The sequence below is a fragment of the Mustelus asterias genome, chromosome 16 (assembly GCF_964213995.1).
Source record: "Mustelus asterias chromosome 16, sMusAst1.hap1.1, whole genome shotgun sequence".
Lineage (NCBI taxonomy): Eukaryota > Metazoa > Chordata > Chondrichthyes > Carcharhiniformes > Triakidae > Mustelus > Mustelus asterias.
This window is the reverse complement of record NC_135816.1, coordinates 98,975,061-98,996,281: the sequence shown is the minus strand read 5'-3', so window position 1 is coordinate 98,996,281 and position 21,221 is coordinate 98,975,061. Positions and strand designations below refer to the sequence as shown.

General features: G+C 49.7%; 1 protein-coding gene across 1 annotated transcript in view; it reads left to right on the top strand.

The window, feature by feature from the left end:
- Window positions 1-755: 755 nt before the first annotated feature.
- Window positions 756-21,221, top strand: part of LOC144505406 (solute carrier family 15 member 4-like) — an 85,413-nt gene continuing 64,947 nt past the window's right edge. The window contains exons 1-2 of the mRNA XM_078231517.1: window positions 756-1,352; window positions 14,209-14,492. Coding sequence (XP_078087643.1) covers window positions 783-1,352; window positions 14,209-14,492 — 854 coding nt within the window. The 5' untranslated portion in view covers window positions 756-782. The remainder of the gene's footprint in view (window positions 1,353-14,208; window positions 14,493-21,221) is intronic.

Genomic DNA, 21,221 nt, shown 5'->3' with positions numbered 1-21,221 from the left:
GCAAACAACACTCAGTGAAAATCTCAGAGTATTATTCTTGAGATTAGTGTTAATCAATGCAAGTCCACCCTTGATCTGGCTCTCCTTCTCTCTCTCTCTGTCTCTATCTTTGTGTGTGTGTCTCTCTCTCTCTCTGTCTCTCTCTGTGTGTGTCTCTCTCTCTCGCTCTGTCTCTCTCTGTCTCTCTCTCTGTCTCGCTCTAGGTCTCTTTCTATCTCTGTCTCTCTGTCTCTGTCTTTGTCTGACTCTCTCTGTCTCTGTCTCTCTCTCTCTCTGTCTCTCTCTGTGTCTCTCTTTCTATCTGTCTCTCTCTGTCTCTCTCTCTCTGTGTCTCTCTCTCTGTCTGACTCTCTCTCTGTCTCTCTCTCTGTCTCTCTCTCTCTGTGTCTATCTCTCTCTGTCTCTCTCTTTGTTTCTCTCTCACTCTCTCTCTCTGTCCGATTCTGTCTCTCTCTCTCTCTCTCTCTCTTTCTCTCTCTGACTCTCTCGTCTCAGTCCCTCTCTGTCTCTCTCTTTCTCTCTCTGTGTCTGACTCTCTCTCTGTCTCTCTCTCTCTCTGTCTCTCTGCCTCACACACGAACAAACCTCCTAAATGTGGTCAGGATCCATGTGACGAGATTGAAGACAAATTGCTGGTGTGAAAGAGGAAGCTATGACTGAAAGAAGTTTAGAATTGAGAAGAGAAATGCGTCAGGAACAGGCCGGAGAGGAGAGCTCACGGACAGCTGGAGGGGGGAGAGAGAGATAGAGAGAAAGTGGGAGAGAAAGCGAGAGAGTTGTGGATGGATCACCGCGGGGAGAGAAAGCCCCTCCTGAGGGGTCGGGTGGAGCAGTCTGGCTCAGTCTTTGCGGGCCGCAGATTGGCATGCGGGGCTATCTTGACAGTAGAGATTCTGGAGCGTCTGGCCTTCTACGCAGTGGTGGGCAACCTGGTCCTTTACCTCAATGGCTCAGTCCTGGGCTGGGAGGGCCCCAGCGCCACCAGCGCCAGCCTGGTCTTCACCGGGGCCACCTACCTGGTCTCGCCCTTCGGGGGCTGGCTGGCCGACGCCCGGCTGGGCCGTTTCCGTACCATCGCAGCCGGCCTCCTCCTGTACCTGGTCGGCATGCTCTTCCTGCCTCTCACCGCTGAACCCAGGACCCGGGCCCTCATCTGCGGCAACCAGACTGCCGGCGGGGCGGGAGGAGACGGGCCGGGTGCCCGCTGGAACGTCTCGGGGCCCACACTGGGTGGGGAGCCCGGAGGAACGGGCCAGGATTACTGCCGGGGTTTCGTCTACACAGGCCTGGTGGTGGTCGGGCTGGCGGTGGGCTGCGTCAAGTCCAACATCACTCCCTTCGGAGCCGATCAGGTGAGAGGCCTTTCTAGATTGTTCCATTGTCTTCCCACCCTCTCCCCTGTCCCGCCAATCCACCGTCAATCTGATCAAACATGGAGAAGAGAGAAGGCCCAACTTGAAAATCCCATCTGGCCTCAGAGGGGAAATCCATGCGTGAGTCCAGTACTTTAGGCAGGATGTGTAGGCCCTGACAGAGGGAGATTTAATGAGTTTATTTATTTATTTTTTGATTTGATTTGATTTATTATTGTCACATGTATAAACAAACAGTGAAAAGTATTGTTTCTTGCGCGCTATACAAAGCATACCATTCATAGAGAAGGAAATGAGAGAGTGCAGAATGTAGTGTTACAGTCATAGCTAGGGTGTAGAGAAAGATCTACTTAATGCGAGGTAGGTCCATTCAAAAGTCTGACAGCAGCAGGGAAGAAGCTGTTCTTGAGTCGGTTGGTACGTGACCTCAGACTTTTGTACCTTTTTCCCGATGGAAGAAGGTGGAAGAGAGAATGTCCGGGGTGCGTGGGGTCCTTAATTATGCTGGCTGCTTTTCCGAGGAGCGGGAAGTGTAGACCGATTATTTATTTATTAGTCACAAGTAAGATTTGCATTAACACTGCAATGAAGTTACTGTGAAAATCCCCTAATCGCCAAACTCCGGCACCTGTTCAGGTACCCTGAGGGAGAATTTAGCATGGCCAAAACCAGCACGTCCTTCAGACTGTGGGAGGAAACCGGAGCACCCGGAGGAAACCCACGCAGACACGGGGAGAATGTGCAAACTCCACACAGACGGTGACCCAAGCCGGGAATCGAACCCGGGTCTCTGGCGCTGTGAGGCAGCAGTGCTAACCACTGTGCTATTTATCATAGAAACATGGAAACTAGAAGCAGGAGGAGGCCATTCAGCCCTTCCAGCCTGCTCCAACATTCATTTTGATCATGGCTGATCATCGAATTCAATATCCTGATCCCCCCCCCTTCCCCCCGTATCCCTTGATCCCTTTAGCCCCAAGAGCGATATCTAATTTCTTCAAATCACACAACGTTTTGGCACCAACTACTTTCTGTGGGAGTGAATTCCACACATTCACCACCCTCTGGGTGAAGAAATTTCTCCTCACCTCGGTTCTAAAAGGTTTACCCCTTACCCTCAAACTATGGCCCCTAGTTCTGGACTCCCCCGCCATCATAGAACCATAGAACCATAGAAAATTACAGCTCAGAAACAGGCCTTTTGGCCCTTCTTGTCTGTGCCGAACCATTTTTTGCCTAGTCCCACTGACCTGCACTTGGACCATATCCCTCCACACCCCTCTCATCCATGATACCGTCCAAGTTTTTCTTAAATGTTAAAAGTGACCCCGCATTTACCACTTTATCCGGCAGCTCATTCCACACTCCCACCACTCTCTGCGTGAAGAAGCCCCCTCTAATATTCCCTTTAAACTTTTCTCCTTTCACCCTTAACCCATGCCCTCTGGTTTTTTTCTCCCCTAGCCTCAGCGGAAAAAACCTGCTTGCATTCACTCTATCTATACCCATCAAAATCTTATACACCTCTATCAAATCTCCCCTTATTCTTCTACGCTCCAGGGAATAAAGTCCCAACATATTCAATCTCTCTCTGTAACTCAGCTTCTCAAGTCCCGGCAACATCCTTGTGAACCTTCTCTGCACTCTTTCAACCTTATTTACATCCTTCCTGTAACTAGGTGACCAAAACTGTACACAATACTCCAAATTCGGCCTCACCAAGGCCTTATATAACCTTACCATAACACTCCAACTTTTATACTCGATACTCCGGTTTATAAAGGCCAATGTACCAAAGGCACTCTTTACAACCCTATCCACCTGTGACGTCACTTTCAGGGAATTCTGTACCTGTATTCCCAGATCCCTCTGTTCAACTGCACTCTTCAGGGTCCTACCATTTACCCTGTACGTTCTTCTTTGGGTTGTCCTTCCAAAGTGCAATATCTCACACTTCTCTGCGTTAAATTCCATTTGCCATTTTTTAGCCCATTTTTCTAGTTGGTCCAAATCCCTCTGCAAGCTTTGAAAACCTTCCTCACTGTCCACTACACCTCCAATCTTTGTATCATCAGCAAACTTGCTGATCCAATTTACCACATTATCATCCAGATCATTGATATAGATGACAAACAACAATGGACCCAACACCGATCCCTGCGGCACACCACGAGTCACAGGCCTCCACTCAGAGAAGCAATCCTCCACAACCACTCTCTGGCTTCTTCCATTGAGCCAGTGTCTAATCCAATTTACTACCTCCCCATGTATACCTAGCGACTGAACCTTCCTAACTAACCTCCCATGAGGGACCTTGTCAAAGGCCTTGCTGAAATCCAGGTAGACAACATCCACCGCCTTCCCTTCATCCACTTTCCTGGTTTCCTCCTCGAAAAACTCTAATCGATTGGTCAAACATGACCTACCACGCACAAAGCCATGTTGACTCTCCCTAATAAGTCCCTGTCTATCCAAATATTTGTAGATCCTATCCCTTATCACACCTTCCAATAACTTGCCCACCACCGACGTCAAACTTACTGGCCTATAATTTCCCGGATTTCTTTTGGAACCTTTTTTAAACAACGGAACAACATGAGCCACCCTCCAATCATCCGGCACCTCCCCCGTGAATACTGACATTTTAAATATGTCTGCCAGGGCCCCTGCAAGTTCAACACTAGCTTCCCCCAAGGTCCGTGGGAATACCCTGTCTGGTCCTGGGGATTTATCCACTCTGATTTGCCTCAAGACAGCGAGCACCTCCTCCCCTTTAATCTGTAAAGGTTCCATGGCCTCCCTACCTGTTTGCCCTATTTCCGTAGACTCCATGCCCGTTTCCTCAGTAAATACGGCTGCAAAAAAACCATTTAGTATCTCCCCCCATCTCTTTTGGTTCCATACACAGTCTCCCACTCTGGTCTTCAAGAGGACCAATTTTATCCCTCACTATCCTTTTGCTCCTAACGTACCTATAGAAGCTCTTTGGATTTTCCTTCACTCTGTCTGCCAAAGCAACCTCATGTCTTCTTTTAGCCCTCCTGATTTCCCTCTTAAATAGCTTCTTGCACTTTTTATACTCCTCAAGCATCTGATCTGTTCCTTGCTGCCTGTACATTTCATACAACTCTCTCTTCCTCTTAATCAGTGTTACAATCTCCCTCGAGAACCAAGGTTCCTTATTCCTATTTACTTTGCCTTTAATCCTGACAGGAACATACAAACTCTGCACTCTCAAAATTTCTCCTTTGAAGGCCTCCCACTTTCCATTTACATCCTTACCAGAGAACAGCCTGTGCCAATCCACACTTCCCAGATCCCTTCTCATTTCATCAAATTTGGCCTTTTTCCAGTTCAGAACTTCAACCCGAGGACCAGATCTATCCTTATCCATGATCAGGTTGAAACTAATGGCATTATGATCACTGGATCCAAAGTGTTCCCTCACACTCACATCCATCATCTGCCCTAACTCATTTCCCAATAGGAGATCCAGGAACATCAGGAACATTCTTTCTGAATCTACCCTGTCTAACCCTGTTAGAATTTTATAAGTTTCTATCAGATCCCCTCTGACTCTTCTAAATTCCAGTGAATCTGAACCGAACCGACTTAGTCTCTCCTCATATGACAGACCTGCCATCCCAGGAATCAGCCTGGGAAACATTCACTGTGCTCCCTCTGTCGCAAGGACATCCTTCCTCAGATAAGGAGACCAAAACAGCACACAATACTCCAGGCTGTATCGGAATGGTACTGGGGAGTTAAGGGACTTCTCTGAAAGTGGAGAGATTAGGATCATAAGGTCATAATAAATAGGAGCAGAAGGAGGCCATTTGACCCTTCAAGCCTGCTCCGCCATTGATTATGATGATGGCTGATCTACCACACATACTGGGTGGGATTTTCCCAAAAAAATACACATAAAATTCACCAGGCGGCACAGTGGCACAGTGGTTAGCACTGCTGCCTCACAACGCCAGGGACCTGGGTTCGATTCCCGGCTCGGGTCACTGTCTGTGTGGAGTTTGCACATTCTCCCCGTGTCTGTGTGGGTTTCCTCCGGGTGCTCCGGTTTCCTCCCACAGTCCAAAGATGTATGAGTTAGGTTAATTGGCCATGCTAAATTAGCCCTTACAAAGAACAAAGAACAATACAGCACAGGAACAGGCCCTTCGGCCCTCCAAGCCCGCGCCGCTCCCCGGTCCAGGATTGAATCCTGAATCCAGGATCCCCGCCCAATTTTCCAGCCTATCTACATAGCAATATCCTATCCACCGAGCTGTCCCTCACAGCTACGATGCTTTGTTCATCACAACCTATTAACTCACCCCCACCCCCCCATTCCAGACCATGTGATCTCCAGGGAGAGGCGAAAACCCAGAGTGAAAACCCCAGGGCCAATATGGGGAAAAAAAATCTGGGAAATTCCTCTCCGACCCCCTGAGGCGATCGAAACGAGTCCAGGAGATCACACTGGCCCTGATCGGGAAATGCTTCCCAACCCTAGTCATTTCCACTTCCACGAACACCATATGAATTCCCTGCCCCCGAGACAGGTTCCCAACTATCCGCAGTCTCGCTCTGTACTGGCACCAGCAAGATGATCATAGAATGAAGCCTTGAAACGAGAAACAAGGAACAATTAGCCCGCGCCGCTCCCTGGTCCAGACTAGACCATTCTTTTGTATCCCTCCATTCCCACTCCGTTCATATAGCTGTCTAGATAAGTCTTAAAAGTTCCCAGTGTGTCCGCCTCCACCACCTTGCCCGGCAACACATTCCAGGCCCCCACGACCCTCTGTGTAAAATATGTCCTTCTGATATCTGTGTTAAACCTCCCCCCCTTCACCTTGAACCTATGACCCCTCGTGAACGTCACCACCGACCCGGGGAAAAGCTTCCCACCGTTCACCCTATCTATGCCTTTCATAATTTTATACACCTCTATTAAGTCTCCCCTCATCCTCCGTCTTTCCAAGGAGAACAACCCCAGTTTCCCCAATCTCTCCTGATAACCAAGCCCCTCCATACCAGGCAACATCCTGGTAAACCTCCTCTGTACTTTCTCCACAGCCTCCACGTCCTTCTGGTAGTGTGGCGACCAGAACTGGACGCAGTATTCCAAATGCGGCTGAACCAACGTTCTATACATCTGCAACATTAGACCCCAACTCTTATACTCTATGCCCCGTCCTATAAAGGCAAGCATGCCATATGCCTTCTTCACCACCTTCTCCACCTGTGACATCACCTTCAAAGATCTGTGGACTTGCACACCCAGGTCCCTCTGCGTCTCTACACCCTTTATGGTTCTTCCATTTATCGTGTAGCTCCTCCCTACATTATTCCCACCAAAATGCATCACTTCGCATTTATCAGGATTGAACTCCATCTGCCATTTCCTTGCCCAAATTTCCAGCCTATCTATATCCTTCTGTAGCCTCTGACAATGTTCCTCACTATCTGCAAGTCCTGCCAGTTTTGTGTCGTCCGCAAACTTACTGATCACCCCAGTTACTCCTTCTTCCAGATCATTTATATAAATCACAAACAGCAGAGGTCCCAATACAGAGCCCTGCGGTACACCACTAGTCACAGGCCTCCAGCCGGAAAAAGACCCTTCCACTACCACCCTCTGTCTTCTATGACCAAGCCAGTTCTCCACCCATCTAGCCACCTCCCCCTTTATCCCATGGGATCCAACCTTTTTCACTAGCCTACCATGAGGGACTTTGTCAAACCCTTTACTAAAGTCCATATAGACAACATCCACGGCCCTTCCTTCGTCAACCATTTTGGTCACTTCTTCAAAAAACACCACCAGGTTAGTGAGGCATGACCTCCCTCTCACAAAACCATGCTGACTATCGTTAATGAGTTTATTCCTTTCTAAATGCGCATACATCCTATCTCTAAGAATCTTCTCCAACAACTTCCCCACCACGGACGTCAAGCTCACCGGCCTATAATTACCCGGGTTATCCTTCCTACCCTTCTTAAATAACGGGACCACATTGGCTATCCTCCAATCCTCTGGGACCTCACCTGTGCCCAGTGACGAGACAAAGATTTGCGTCAGAGGCCCAACGATTTCACCTCTCGTCTCCCTGAGCAGCCTTGGATAGATTCCATCAGGCCCTGGGGATTTGTCAGTCTTTATATTCTCTAACAAACCTAACACTTCCTCCTTTGTAATGGAGATTTTCTCCAACGGTTCAACACTCCCCTCAGAGACACTCCCAGTCAACACATCCCTCTCCTTTGTGAATACCGACACAAAGTATTCATTTAGGATCTCCCCTACTTCTTTGGGCTCCAAGCATAAGTCCCCATTTTGTCCCTGAGAGGTCCAATTTTTTCCCTAACAACCCTTTTGTTCCGAACGTATGAATAAAATGCCTTGGGATTCTCCTTAATCCTGTCTGCCAAGAACATTTCGTGACCCCTTTTTGCTCTTCTAATTCCCCGTTTGAGTACTTTCCTACTTTCATTGTACTCCTCCAGAGCTCCCTCCGTTTTTAGCTGCTTGGACCTAACATACGCCTCTCTTTTCTTTTTGACCAGTCCCTCAATTTCCCTGGTTATCCACGGTTCTCTAATCCTACCCTTCCTATCCTTCTTTTTTACAGGCACATGCTTGTCCTGTAGCCTTAACAACTGTTCCTTAAAAGACTGCCACATACCAGATGTGGATTTACCCTCAAACCCTTAGTGTCCAGGGATAAGAGGGATTTGTGGGGTAAATATGTGGGGTTACAGGGATAGGGCCTGGGTGGGATTGTGGTCGGTGCAGACTTGATGGGCCGAATGGCTTCCTCACTGTAGGATTCTATGATTCAGTGATCCATGATTAAAAGCTGGGTTTTTTTCAGCGGGATTTTCAAAATGAGTCTCTCACTCTGCGCACTGCAGAGTGCCCTCGTGTGAATCATGTGAAAAATCAGCGGCCGGGGCCTATTCCTGCTGGAGAGGCCGGCAGCACAGTGCTGAGCGGCCCTTGCGCATTTGCCGATCTGTCCGCGCTGAGATTGGCGCATGTGCGGTAGCCCGCACTGCCGGCCTCCTGATCGATGGCCTCCCTCCCTCTGTCACCACCAAATGCAGAGTGGCGGCGGGACCAGAAATCTGGTGACCAGAGACATGCAGAGACTGTGGCGCCCAGCGAGAAGCCCGCTACACGGCCTCCGTTTGATTCTCCCAGCCCCGCTGCGATGCTAAAGCGGGCTGGGAGAATCGCCACCACTTTCCTGCCTTCTCTCCATAACCCTCAAATCCCCACTGATTAAAAACCTATTAACCACTGGGACTGGCCCAGTGGCACAGTGCTTAGCACTGCTGCCTCACTCCACCAGGGATCCGGGTTTGATTCCCAGCCTCGGGTCACTGTCTGTGTGGAGTTTGCACATTCTCCCAGTGTCTGCGTGGGTTTCCTCCGGGTGCTCCAGTTTCCTCCCACACTCCAAAGATGTGCGGGTTAGGTTGATTGGCCACGCTAAATTGCCCCTTAGTGTCAGGGGGATTAGCAGGGTAAATATGTGAGGTTATGGGGATGGGGCCTGGATGGGATTGTGGTTGGTGCAGGCTCGATGGGCTGAATGGTCTCCTTCTGCACTGTAGGGATTCTATGATTCTATGAAAAAATATTCATTTTCGGCCTTGCCCATGTCCTCTGGCTCTACGTAGATTGTCCCCTTGGTTTCTAATGGGCCGCACTCTTTCCCTGGTCATCCTCGTGCTCTTACTGTATTTATAAAGTGCCCTGGGGTTTTCCTTAATCTTATCCGCCAATGATATTTTGTGGTTCCTCTTTGCCCTCCTAATTTCTTGTTTAAGCATCCCCCCCCCACACTGAAGGGCTGAAGGGCCTCCCCTGTTTTTATACCTACCAAAAGTTTCCTTTTTCTCTTCATCAAACCCTCGATATTCCTTAACATCCAGGGCTCCCTGGTTACCAGCCTTGCCCTTCACTCAGAGAGGAACACTTCAACCCTGAACGCTCCCTATTTCACTTTTAAAAGACTCCCACTTTCCAAATGTAGATTTACCTGCAAGTGGCTTCTCCCAGTCTCGGTTGGCCAAGTCCTGTCTAATGGTACTGAAATCAGCCTTCCCCCAGTTCAGATACTTGATTTCTGGACTATCTTTATCCCTGTCCATAGTGACTTTGAGACTTACAGAGTTATGGTCACTATTGCTAAAATGCTCACCCACTTACACTTCAACCACTTGCCCCGCTGCATTCCCTACGATTGGGTCCAGCACTGCCTCTTCCCTACTCGCACTATCTATAGTTAAGAAAGCCCACCAATGTCTCTACTTTCTCAGGAGACTAAGAAAATTTGGCATGTCAGCTACGACTCTCACCAACTTTTACAGATGCACCATAGAAAGCATTCTTTCTGGTTGTATCACAGCTTGGTCTGGGCTCCTGCTCTGCCCAAGACAACAAGGAACTACAAAGGGTCGCGAATGTCGTCCAAGTATCATGCAAACCAGCCTCCCATCCATTGACTCTGTCTACACTTCCCGCTGCCTCGGCAAAGCAGCCAGCATAATCAAGGACCCCACGCACCCCGGACATTCTCTCTTCCACCTTCTTCCCTCGGGAAAACGATACAAAAGTCTGAGGTCACGTACCAACCGACTCAAGAACAGCTTCTTCCCTGCTGCTGTCAGACTTTTGAATGGACCTACCTTATATTCAGTTGAAACGAAAGCAGAAAATGCTGGAAAATCTCAGCAGGTCTGACAGCAACTGTGGAGGGAGAATAGAGCCAATGTTTCGAGTCTAGATGACCCTTCGTCAGAGATTTTATCTTTGCTTTTATCTTTTATATTAAGTTGATCTTTCTCTACACCCGAGCTATGACTGTAACACTACATTCTGCACCCTCTCCTTTCCTTCTCCCCTATGTACTCTATGAACGGCATGCTTTATATAGGCACAGGAAACAATACTTTTCACTGTATCCCAATACATGTGACAATAATAAATCAAATCAAATCTACGTACTGGAACACAAAGCTCTCCTGGGGGTCCTGTCACTCTAAGGGAAACCCATCCCATCTAAGGGAATCCCAGTTAATATTGGAGAAGTTGAAATCCCCAGCTGTTATAACCCTGTTCCTCTCACATCTCTCTGATTTGCCCACATACTTACTCCTCGATCTCCCTCTGACTGGGAGCTATGAGGGAAAGGTTTATTTTCCCGAGATGGGCTATTCGGATGTGGGGTGAAACTGCCGAGTAGTGTTGCTGGACTCCGATTCAGCTATGGCTTTCAAAATAGAACAAAGAAAAGTCCAGCGCAGGAACAGGTCCTTCGGCCCTCCAAGCCTGTGCCGATCTTGATGCTCTAGCTAAACTAAAAAAAAACCTTCTGCCCTTACTCGGTCCGTATCCCTCTACTCCCTCTCTTTTCATGGACCCATCCAGATGACTCTTAAATGTTGCTAATGTTGCTTCCACCACCTCCTCTGGCAGCGCGTTCCAGGCACCCACCATTCTCTGTGTGAGAAACATTCCCCGCACATCTCCCTTAAACTTTTCCCTCTCACCTTGAACCTGTGCCCCCTGTAATTGACACTTCCACCCTTGGAAAAAGCCTCTGAATATCCATCCTGTCTGTGCCTCTCAATTGCATCGACCTCTTATCCGGTCTCCCCTCAGCCCCCGTCTTTCCAGTGAAAACAATCCTAGTTTATTCAACCTCTCCGCATAGTCAACACCCTCGAGACCAGGCAACATCCTGGTGAACCTTCTCTGCACTCTCTCCAAAGCTTCCACGTCCTTCTGGCAGTGTGGTGACCAGAACTGTACAAAATACTCCAAATGCGGCCTAACCAAGGTTTTACTTGGCTGCAATATGACTCTCCAACTCTTGTACTCAGTGCCCCGGCCGATGCCATATGCCTTCTTCACCTGCTTGGCCACCTGTGTTGTCAATTTTAGTGAACTGTGGACCTGCACGCCCAGGTCCCTCTGTATGTTAATCATAGAATCATAGAAACCCTACAGTACAGAAAGAGGCCATTCGGCCCATCGAGTCTGCACCGACCACAATCCCACCCAGGCCCTGCCCCCATATCCCTACATCTTTTACCCACTAATCCCTCTAATCTACGCATCTCAGGACACGAAGGGGCAATTTAAGCATGGCCAATCAACCTAACCCGCACATCTTTGGACTGTGGGAGGAAACCGGAGCACCCGAAGGAAACCCACGCAGACACGGGGAGAATGTGCAAACTCCACACAGACAGTGACCCAAGCCGGGAATCGAACCCAGGTCCCTGGAGCTGTGAGGCAGCAGTGCTAACCACTGTGCTACCGTGCCGCCCAAAGGGTTCTGCCATTTACGGTATAATTCACACCTAAATTTGATCCTCCAAAATGCATCACCTTGCATTTGGTCGGGTTAAACTCCATCTGCCATTTCTGTGCTCAAGTCTCCAATCTATCTATATTTTGTTGTATCCTCTGACAATCCACAACTCCAACAATCTTCCTGTCATCCGCAACTTACTAATCAGACAACCCACATGTTCCTCCAGATCATTTATATATACAACAAACAACAGAGGACCCAGCACTGATCCCTGTGGAACACCACGAGCTACAGATCTCCATTCTGAAAAACACCCTTCCACCGCTACTCTCTGTCTTCTATGACTAAGCCAGTCCTGTATCCATCCAACCAGCCCACCCCAAATCCCATGTAATTTTAGTTTTTGTACCAGTCAAATGCCTTACTAAAGTCCATGGAAACTACATCTACAGCCCTTCCCTCATCAATTATCTTTGTCACCTCTTCAAAAAATAAAGTTGGGTAACTGTACAAAGAGATGAACAGTCTGCACTGGAGTGCCGCCTTAGGAGTGTGACCATTGGAGTTTCGTACATGAGGAGATTGAAGGGTTAAATTAAGGGATAATTTCTATCTGTAGTCTAGTGTGATGTACCTTTAAGACGTTTTTTAAATCATGATCACAGTTTTGGGTGATGTCATTGTGGGAGGAGAGGAAAGTTGAACAAGTCAGGTGAGCAAAGTTTTCAGTGTTTGATTTTTTTTTGGGTGCAGTGTGAGAGCTTAGCTGAAAGACGTCTCTCCACTTTTGTTTTGTCAGTTTTACCAGTTAGCTGAGAGCACATCTCGTTTGCCATGCTGCAGTAAAGAATCTGTGTTTTGGGGAGCTGCTCTGAGTTTTCAAGATCATTTGAAATCAGCATTCAACCCAGGGAACTGGATTCCAGTATCATGTGATCTTTAACCTGTGATCAATCTGGTTGGAGGGTTTTGATTGGAACATCTGATATATTGGTGAAGAGTTAGACATGATAGTGGCTGCTTTCTTTCTTGTTTGAAATTGATAAAATTAATAATTTTCTATAATTAATAATTTTCTTACGATACATGTAAACTATATTCTTAAATAAACTTTGTACAAAGAACAAAGAAATTTACAAGGCACAGGAACAGCTCTTCCAAGCCTGCACCGACCATGCTGCCCGACTGAACTAAAACCCCCTACTCTTCCGGGGACCATATCCCTCTATTCCCATCCTATTCATGTATTTGTTAAGATGGCCCTTAAAAGTCACTGTCGTATCCGCTTCCACTACCTCCCCTGGTTCCAGGGTAAAAGCTCCCTAGTGGGTCTTTTGAATCATACCTGAGGTGAAACGTCTCAAGCTTTTCCTAACCAAATTCAAAATGCAAAACGTATGGTTCAGGCGGCCTCCATAAAACAGTTTGGAGTTTCTAACGTGAACCATAACACTGGTCTTTCTTAACTTAGTAATTACCTAAACGCTGCTCTTTGGGTTGGAAGGTGGGTTTTAGTTGTAGCTTACAAACAGAGCTGAGACAGGCTCTGCTGAGAGCTTGAAGGCCCATTCAAAAGTCAGACAGCAGCAGGGAAGAAGCTGTTCTTGAGTCGGTTGGGACGTGACCTCAGGCTTTTGTATCTTTTTCCTGACGGAAGAAGGTGGAAGACAGAATGTCCGGGGTGCGTGGGGTCCTTAATTATGCTGGCTGCTTTACCGAGGCAGTGGGAAGTGTAGACAGAGTCAATGGATGGGAGGCTGGTTTGTGTGATGGATTGGGCTACATTCACGACCCTTTTAGTTCCTTGCGGTCTTGGGCAGAGCAGGAGCCATACCAAGCTGTGATACAACCAGAAAGAATGCTTTCTATGATGCATCTGTAAAAGTTGGTGAGAGGTGTCGTGGACATGCCGAATTTTAAGTTGGAAGTTTATTTAGTAGTGTCACAAGTAGGCTTACATTAACACTGCAATGAAGTTACTGTGAAATTCCCCGAGTCGCCCACACTCCGGCGCCTGTTCGGGTTCACTGAGGTAGAATTTAGCACGGACAATGCACCCTAACCAGCACGTCTTTCAGACTGTGGGAGGAAACCGGAGCACCCGGAGGAAACCCACGCAGACACGGGGAGAACGTGCAGACTCTGCACAGACAGTGACCCAAGCCGGGATTGAACCCGGGTCTCTGGGCTGTGAGGCAGCAGTGCGAACCACTGTGCCACCGTGCCGTGCCTAAAGTGGATATTAGGCTTCCTTCAAGCTGCAATTTCCTTAGCCTTCTGAGAAAGTAGACGTGTTGGTGGGCTTTCTTAACTATAGTGTTGGCATGGGGGGAACCAGGACAGGTTGTCGGTGATCTGGGCACCGAGAAACTCTGATACAACCAGAAAGGATGCTTTCCATGGTGCGTCTGGAAAGATGGTGAGAGTCGGAGTGGACATGCCGAATTTCATTAGCAGTGCAAGGCGCTATATGAATGTATCTCTCTTGCTCTCTGTCTCCTCAGGTGACGGACCGGGGACCTGAAGCCGTCAGGAAATTCTTCAACTGGTTCTACTGGTCGATAAACATTGGTGCCATTCTGTCTCTCCTCCTGATTTCCTATATCCAACAGAACATCGATTTCTTCATCGGATACGTCATTCCCGTCATCTGCCTGGTGCTGGGGCTGCTGGTCTTCCTACTCGCTGGCCCAGTCTTCGTCACCAAGCCCCCGGACGGCAGTGCCTTCACAGGCATGGCCCACCTCCTCTTCCATTCCTGCTGCCCGCGGACAGCTGGCTCAACCAGGTGAGGGGGCACTGCGGATGGTGAGGGGGACAGCTGGACTGGCACAGTGACTCTGACAGTGTGGCACTCCATCAGTACTGACCCTCTGACAGTGTGGCACTCCATCAGTACTGACCCTCTGACAGTGCGGCACTCCATCAGTACTGACCCTCTGACAGTGTGGCACTCCATCAGTACTGACCCTCTGACAGTGCGGCACTCCATCAGTACTGACCCTCTGACAGTGCGGCACTCCATCAGTACTGACCCTCTGACAGTGCAGCACTCCCTCAGTACTGACCCTCTGACAGTGCGGCACTCCCTCAGTACTGACCCTCTGACAGTGCGGCACTCCATCAGTACTGACCCTCTGACAGTGCGGCACTCCCTCAGTACTGACCCTCTGACAGTGCAGCACTCCCTCAGTACTGACCCTCTGACAGTGCAGCACTCCCTCAGCACTGACCCTCTGACAGTGCAGCACTCCCTCAGTACTGACCCTCTGACAGTGCAGCACTCCCTCAGTACTGACCCTCTGACAGTGCAGCACTCCCTCAGTACTGACCCTCTGACAGTGCGGCCCTCCCTCAGTACTGACCCTCTGACAGTGCGGCACTCCCTCAGTACTGACCCTCTGACAGTGCGGCCCTCCCTCAGTACTGACCCTCTGACAGTGCGGCACTCCCTCAGTACTGAGCCTCTGACAGTGCAGCACTCCCTCAGCACTGACCCTCTGACAGTGCGGCACTCCCTCAGTACTGACCCTCTGACAGTGCAGCACTCCCTCAGTACTGACCCTCTGACAGTGCAGCACTCCCTCAGCACTGACCCTCTGACAGTGCGGCACTCCCTCAGTACTGACCCTCTGACAGTGCAGCACTCCCTCAGTACTGACCCTCTGACAGTGCGGCACTCCCTCAGTACTGACCCTCTGACAGTGCAGCACTCCCTCAGTACTGACCCTCTGACAGTGCAACACTCCCTCAGTGCTGACCCTCTGACAGTGCAGCACTCCCTCAGTACTGACCCTCTGACAGTGCGGCACTCCCTCAGTACTGACCCTCTGACAGTGCAGCACTCCCTCAGCACTGACCGTTTGACAGTGCGGCGCTCCCTCAGCACTGAACCTCTGACAGTGCAGCACTCCCTCAGCACTGACTCTCTGACAATGCAGCACTCCCTCAGTACTGACCCTCTGACAGTGCAGCCCTCCCTCAGTACTGACCCTCTGACAGTGCGGCACTCCCTCAGCACTGACCCTCTGACAGTACGGCACTCCCTCAGTACTGACCCTCTGACAGTGTAGCACTCCCTCAGTACTGACCCTCTGACAGTGCAGCACTCCCTCAGTACTGACACTCTGACAGTGCAGCACTCCCTCAGCACTGACCCTCTGATAGTGCAGCACTCCCTCAGCACTGACCCTCTGACAGTGCAGCACTCTCTCAGCACTGACCCTCTGACAGTGCAGCACTCCCTCAGCACTGACCCTCTGACAGTGCAGCACTCCCTCAGCACTGACCCTCTGACAAAGAACAAAGAACAAAGAAAATTACAGCACAGGAACAGGCCATTTGGTTCTCCAAGCCTGCACCGACCATGCTGCTCAACTTAACGAAAACCCTCTGTCCTTCCGGGGCCCATATCCCTCTATTCCCATTCTATTCATGTACTTGCTAAGACGCCCCTTAAAAGTCACTATCATATCTGTTTCCACTACCTCCCCCGATAACGAGTTCCAGGCACCCACTACTCTCTGTGTAAAAAATCTGCCTCGTACATCTCCTTAAAACCTTGCCCCTCGCACCTTTAACCTGTGCCCCCCTGGTAATTGACTCTTCCACCCTGGGAAAAAGCTTCTGACTATCCACTCTGTCCATGCCTCTCATAATCTTGGAGACTTCTTTCAGGTCTCCCCTCAACCTCCGTCGCTCCAGTGAGAAAAAACCAAGTTTCTCCAACCTCTCCTCATAGCTAATGCCCTCCGTACCAGGCAACATCCTGGTAAATCTTTTCTGTACCCTCTCCAAAGCCTCCACATCCTTCTGGTAGTGTGGCGACAAGAATTGAACACCATGTTCCAAGTGCGGCCTAGCCAAGGTTCTATAAAGCTGCAACATGAGTTGCCAATTTTTAAACTCAATACCCCGGCCGATGAAGGCAAGCATGCCGTATGCCTTCTTGACTACCTTCTCCACCTGCGTTGCCACTTTCAGTGACCTGTGTGCCTGTACACCCAGATCCCTCTGCCTATCAATACTCTTAAGTGTTCTGCCATTTACTGTATGTTTCCTATCTGTATTAGACCTTCCAAAATGCATTACCTCACATTTGTCCGGATTAAACTCCATCTGCCATCTCTCCGCCCAACTCTCCAACTGATTGATATCCTGCTGTATCCTCTGATGGTCCTCATCACTATCTGCAAATCCACCAACCTTTGTGTCATCCACAAATTTACTAATCAATCCAGTTACATTTTTCTCCAAATCATTTATATATATTACAAACAGCAAAGGTCCCAGCACTGATCCCCGAGGAACACCACTTGTCACTGCCCTCCATTCAGAAACACACCCTTCCACTGCTACCCTCTGTCTTCTATGACTGAGCCAGTTTTGTATCCACCTTGCCAGCTCACCTCTGATCCCATGCGACTTCACCTTCTGCACCAGTCTGCCATGAGGGACCTTGTCAAAGGCCTTACTGAAGTCCATGTAGACAACATCCACTGTCCTACACCCATCAATCATCTTCGTCACTTCCTCGAAAAACTCGATCAAGTTCATGAGACACGACCGCCCCTTCACACAACCATGTTGCCTCTCACTAATACGTCCACTTAATTCCAAGTGGGAATAAACTGTCTCGAAGACTCACTCCCTCAGCACTGACCCTCTGACAGTGCGGCACCCACTCAGCACTGACCCTCTGACAGTGCAGCACTCCCACAGTACTGACCCTCTGACAGTGCAGCACTCCCTCAGTACTGGCCCTCTGACAGTGCAGCACTCCCTCAGTACTGAGCCTCTGACAGTGCAGCACTCCCTCAGTACTGACCCTCTGACAGTGCAGCACTCCCTCAGCACTGACCCTCTGACAGTGCAGCACTCCCTCAGTACTGGCCCTCTGACAGTGCGGCACTCCCTCAGCACTGACCCTCTGACAGTGCAGCACTTCCTCAGTACTGACCCTCTGACAGTGCAGCACTCCCTCAGTACTGACCCTCTGACAGTGCAGCACTCCCTCAGCACTGACCCTCTGACAGTGCAGCACTCCCGCAGTATTGACCCTCTGACAGTGCAGCACTCCCTCAGTACTGACCCTCTGACAGTGCAGCACTCCCTCAGTACTGATCCTCTGACAGTGCAGCACTCCCTCAGTACTGACCCTCTGACAGTGCGGCACTCCCTCAGTACTGACCCTCTGACAGTGCAGCACTCCCTCACTACTGACCCTCTGACAGTGCAGCACTCCCTCAGCACTGACCCTCTGACAGTGCAGCACTTCCTCAGTACTGACCCTCTGACAGTGCAGCACTCCCTCAGTACTGACCCTCTGACAGTGCAGCACTCCCTCAGTACTGACCCTCTGACAGTGCAGCACTCCCTCAGTACTGACCCTCTGACAGTGCAGCACTCCCTCAGTACTGACCCTCTGACAGTGCAGCACTCCCTCAGCACTGACCCTCTGACAGTGCAGCACTCCCTCAGCACTGACCCTCTGACAGTGCAGCACTCCCTCAGTACTGACCCTCTGACAGTGCAGCACTCCCTCAGTACTGACCCTCTGACAGTGCAGCACTCCCTCAGCACTGACCCTCTGACAGTGCAGCACTCCCTCAGCACTGACCCTCTGACAGTGCAGCACTCCCTCAGTACTGACCCTCTGACAGTGCGGCACTCCCTCAGCACTGACCCTCTGACAGTGCAGCACTCCCTCAGTACTGACCCTCTGACAGTGCAGCACTCCCTCAGTACTGACCCTCTGACAGTGCAGCACTCCCTCAGTACTGACCCTCTGACAGTGTGACAGTTCCCTGTGGCCCAGCAGGCTGTGTTGATTTGTGTGTCCCAGGGATCAGTGCTGGGGACCTCAGTCAGCTGCAATGTATATTCGTGACTCTGATGAAGGAACTGGATGTCTAGTAACTAAATTTGATAATGACAGAAGATAGGGAGGGAAGTGAGTTGTCAAGGGGAGGTGGAGGGTTACCACAGGGTACGGAGAGGTTACATGAGTGAGGAAAATAATTGATAGATGGAATATAATCACACATTTAATGTGTGAAATGTGAGCTTAACCACTTTGAACTGGGCTTGTTTCCACTGGGGTTCAGGAGAGAGAGAGAGGAGGATTGATTGGTATCTATAAGATCCTGAATGGTCTTGACAAGGTAGAATCATAGAATCCCTCCATTGCAGAAGGAGGCCATTTGGCCCATCAGGTCTGCGCAGACTCTCTGACAGAACAACTTTCCTTGGCCCGCACCCCACCTTATCCCAGTAACTCCACACATTTACCCCACTAATCTACCTAACCTCCACATCTGTGGACACTAAGGGGTAATTTAGCATGGCCAATCCACCTAACCTGCACATCTTTGGACACTAAGGGGCAATTTAGCATGGCCAATCCCGCTAATCGACACATCTTTGGTCACTAAGGGGCAATTTAGCACGGCCAATCCATCTATCCCGCACATCTTTGGACTGTGGGAGGAAACCAGAGCACCCGGAGGGAACCCATGCAGGCACGGGGAGAATGTGCAGACTTCACACAGTGACCTGAGGCTGGAATTGAACCCGGGTACCTGGCGCTGTGAGGGAGCATTGCTACCCACTGTGCCACCGTGCCAATATAATGTTGGAATTGTATAAAACTCTGGTGAGGCCACAACTGGAGCATTGTCTGCAGTTCTGGTCACCACATTACAGGAAGGAAGTAATTGTTTTGGAGGGAGTGCAGAGTAGGTTCACAAGAAAGTTGCCAGGACTGTAAAAGTGTAGCTCCGAGGGAAGATTGAATAGGTTGGGATTATTTTCCTTGGGACAGAGAAGGCTGAGGGTGACTTGATAGATTTTAATTTGATTTATTATTGTCACATGTATTAGTATACAGTGAAAAGTATTGTTTCTTGCGCACTGTACAAACAAAGCTTACCGTTCATAGAGAAAGAAAGGAGAAGGTGCAGAATGTAGTGTTACAGCCATAGCTCGGGTGTAGAGAAAGATCAACTTAATGCGGGGTAGGTCCATTCAAAAGTCTGACAGCAGCAGGGAAGAAGCTGTTCTTGAGTTGGTTGGTACGTGACCTCAGACTTTTGTACCTTTTTCACGAAAGAAGAAGGTGGAAGAGAGAATGTCCGGGGTGCGTGGGGTCCTTAATTACGCTGGCTGCTTTTCCGAGGCAGCGGGAAGTGTAGACAGAGTCAATGGATGGGAGACTGGTTTGCGTGATGGATTGGGCTACATTTTGTAGTTCCTTGCGGTCTTGGGCAGAGCAGGAGCCAGACCAAGCTGTGATACAACCAGAAAGAATGCTTTCTATGGTGCATCTGTAGAATTTGATGACAATCGTAGCGGACATGCCAAGTTTCCTTTGTCTTCTGAGAAAGGAGAGGTGGGGCTTTCTTAACTATAGTGTCGGCATGGGGGGACCAGGACAGGTTGTTGGTGATCTGGACACCTAAAAACCTGAAGATATAGTGGACCGGATACAATAGTTTCCCTTGGCGGAGAATTCTACAACCAGGGGACAAAGATTCAACATAATTGTCAGAGGGTGTAGAGCGGACATGAGGAAGAGGTTTTTTTAACACAGAGGGTGGTGGATGTCTGAAATTCACTGCCTCAGTTGGTGGTGAAAGCAGAGACCCTAAACTCTCCTAAAGAAGGACCTGGATCTGCACCTTTCGGTGCTGTAAACAACAGGACTAGGGACCAGGTGCAGGAAGGTGGGATTAGAATGGGTGTCCTCAGGCTAGCATGGAGAGAATGGGCTGAATGGCCTCCGTCTGTGCTGTAACTTTTCAATGGTCCTGTTTCCTCTTGTGGGAGAGACTAGAACCAGGGGGTCAGAGGGTCACGTGAGGAATAAGAGGATCGAGGGAATGAGGAGGAGGAAGTATTATTTATCTCTCTCGGGGGGTGGTTAGTCTCCGGGGGGAGGGGGAGTGGGGTGGTCACTGAATTCAAAACACATTAAGTTCGACATTAGGAACCAAGGCTTGAGAGGCGGGTAGTGGGTTGGGGAGGGGGCAGAAGACAGGAGTTGAGACCATGACAGGGTCAGGCATGATCTGAACTTTGGAACAGGCTCGAAGGGCTGAATGGCCTCCTCCAGCTCCAGACTCCTGAGTTCCCAGCGAGGTCCATGGGAGATCCAGTTCAGAGTGAAGCTTTGGAATTCCCGACCCCTGTCAGTCACTGAGAGTGTTTCAAATAGAAATCGATGCAGGAGGCCATTCTGCCCCTTCTCCAGCCTGTTACACGGGAACAGGAGGAGGCCATTCAGCCCCTTCTCCAGCCTGTTACACAGGAACAGGAGGAGGCCATTCAGCCCCTTCTCCAGCCTGTTACACAGGAACAGGAGGAGGCCATTCAGCCCCTTCTCCAGCCAGTTACACAGGAACAGGAGGAGACCATTCAGCCCCTTCTCCAGCCTGTTACACAGGAACAGGAGGAGGCCATTCAGCCCCTTCTCCAGCCTGTTACACAGGAACAGGAGGAGGCCATTCAGCCCCTTCTC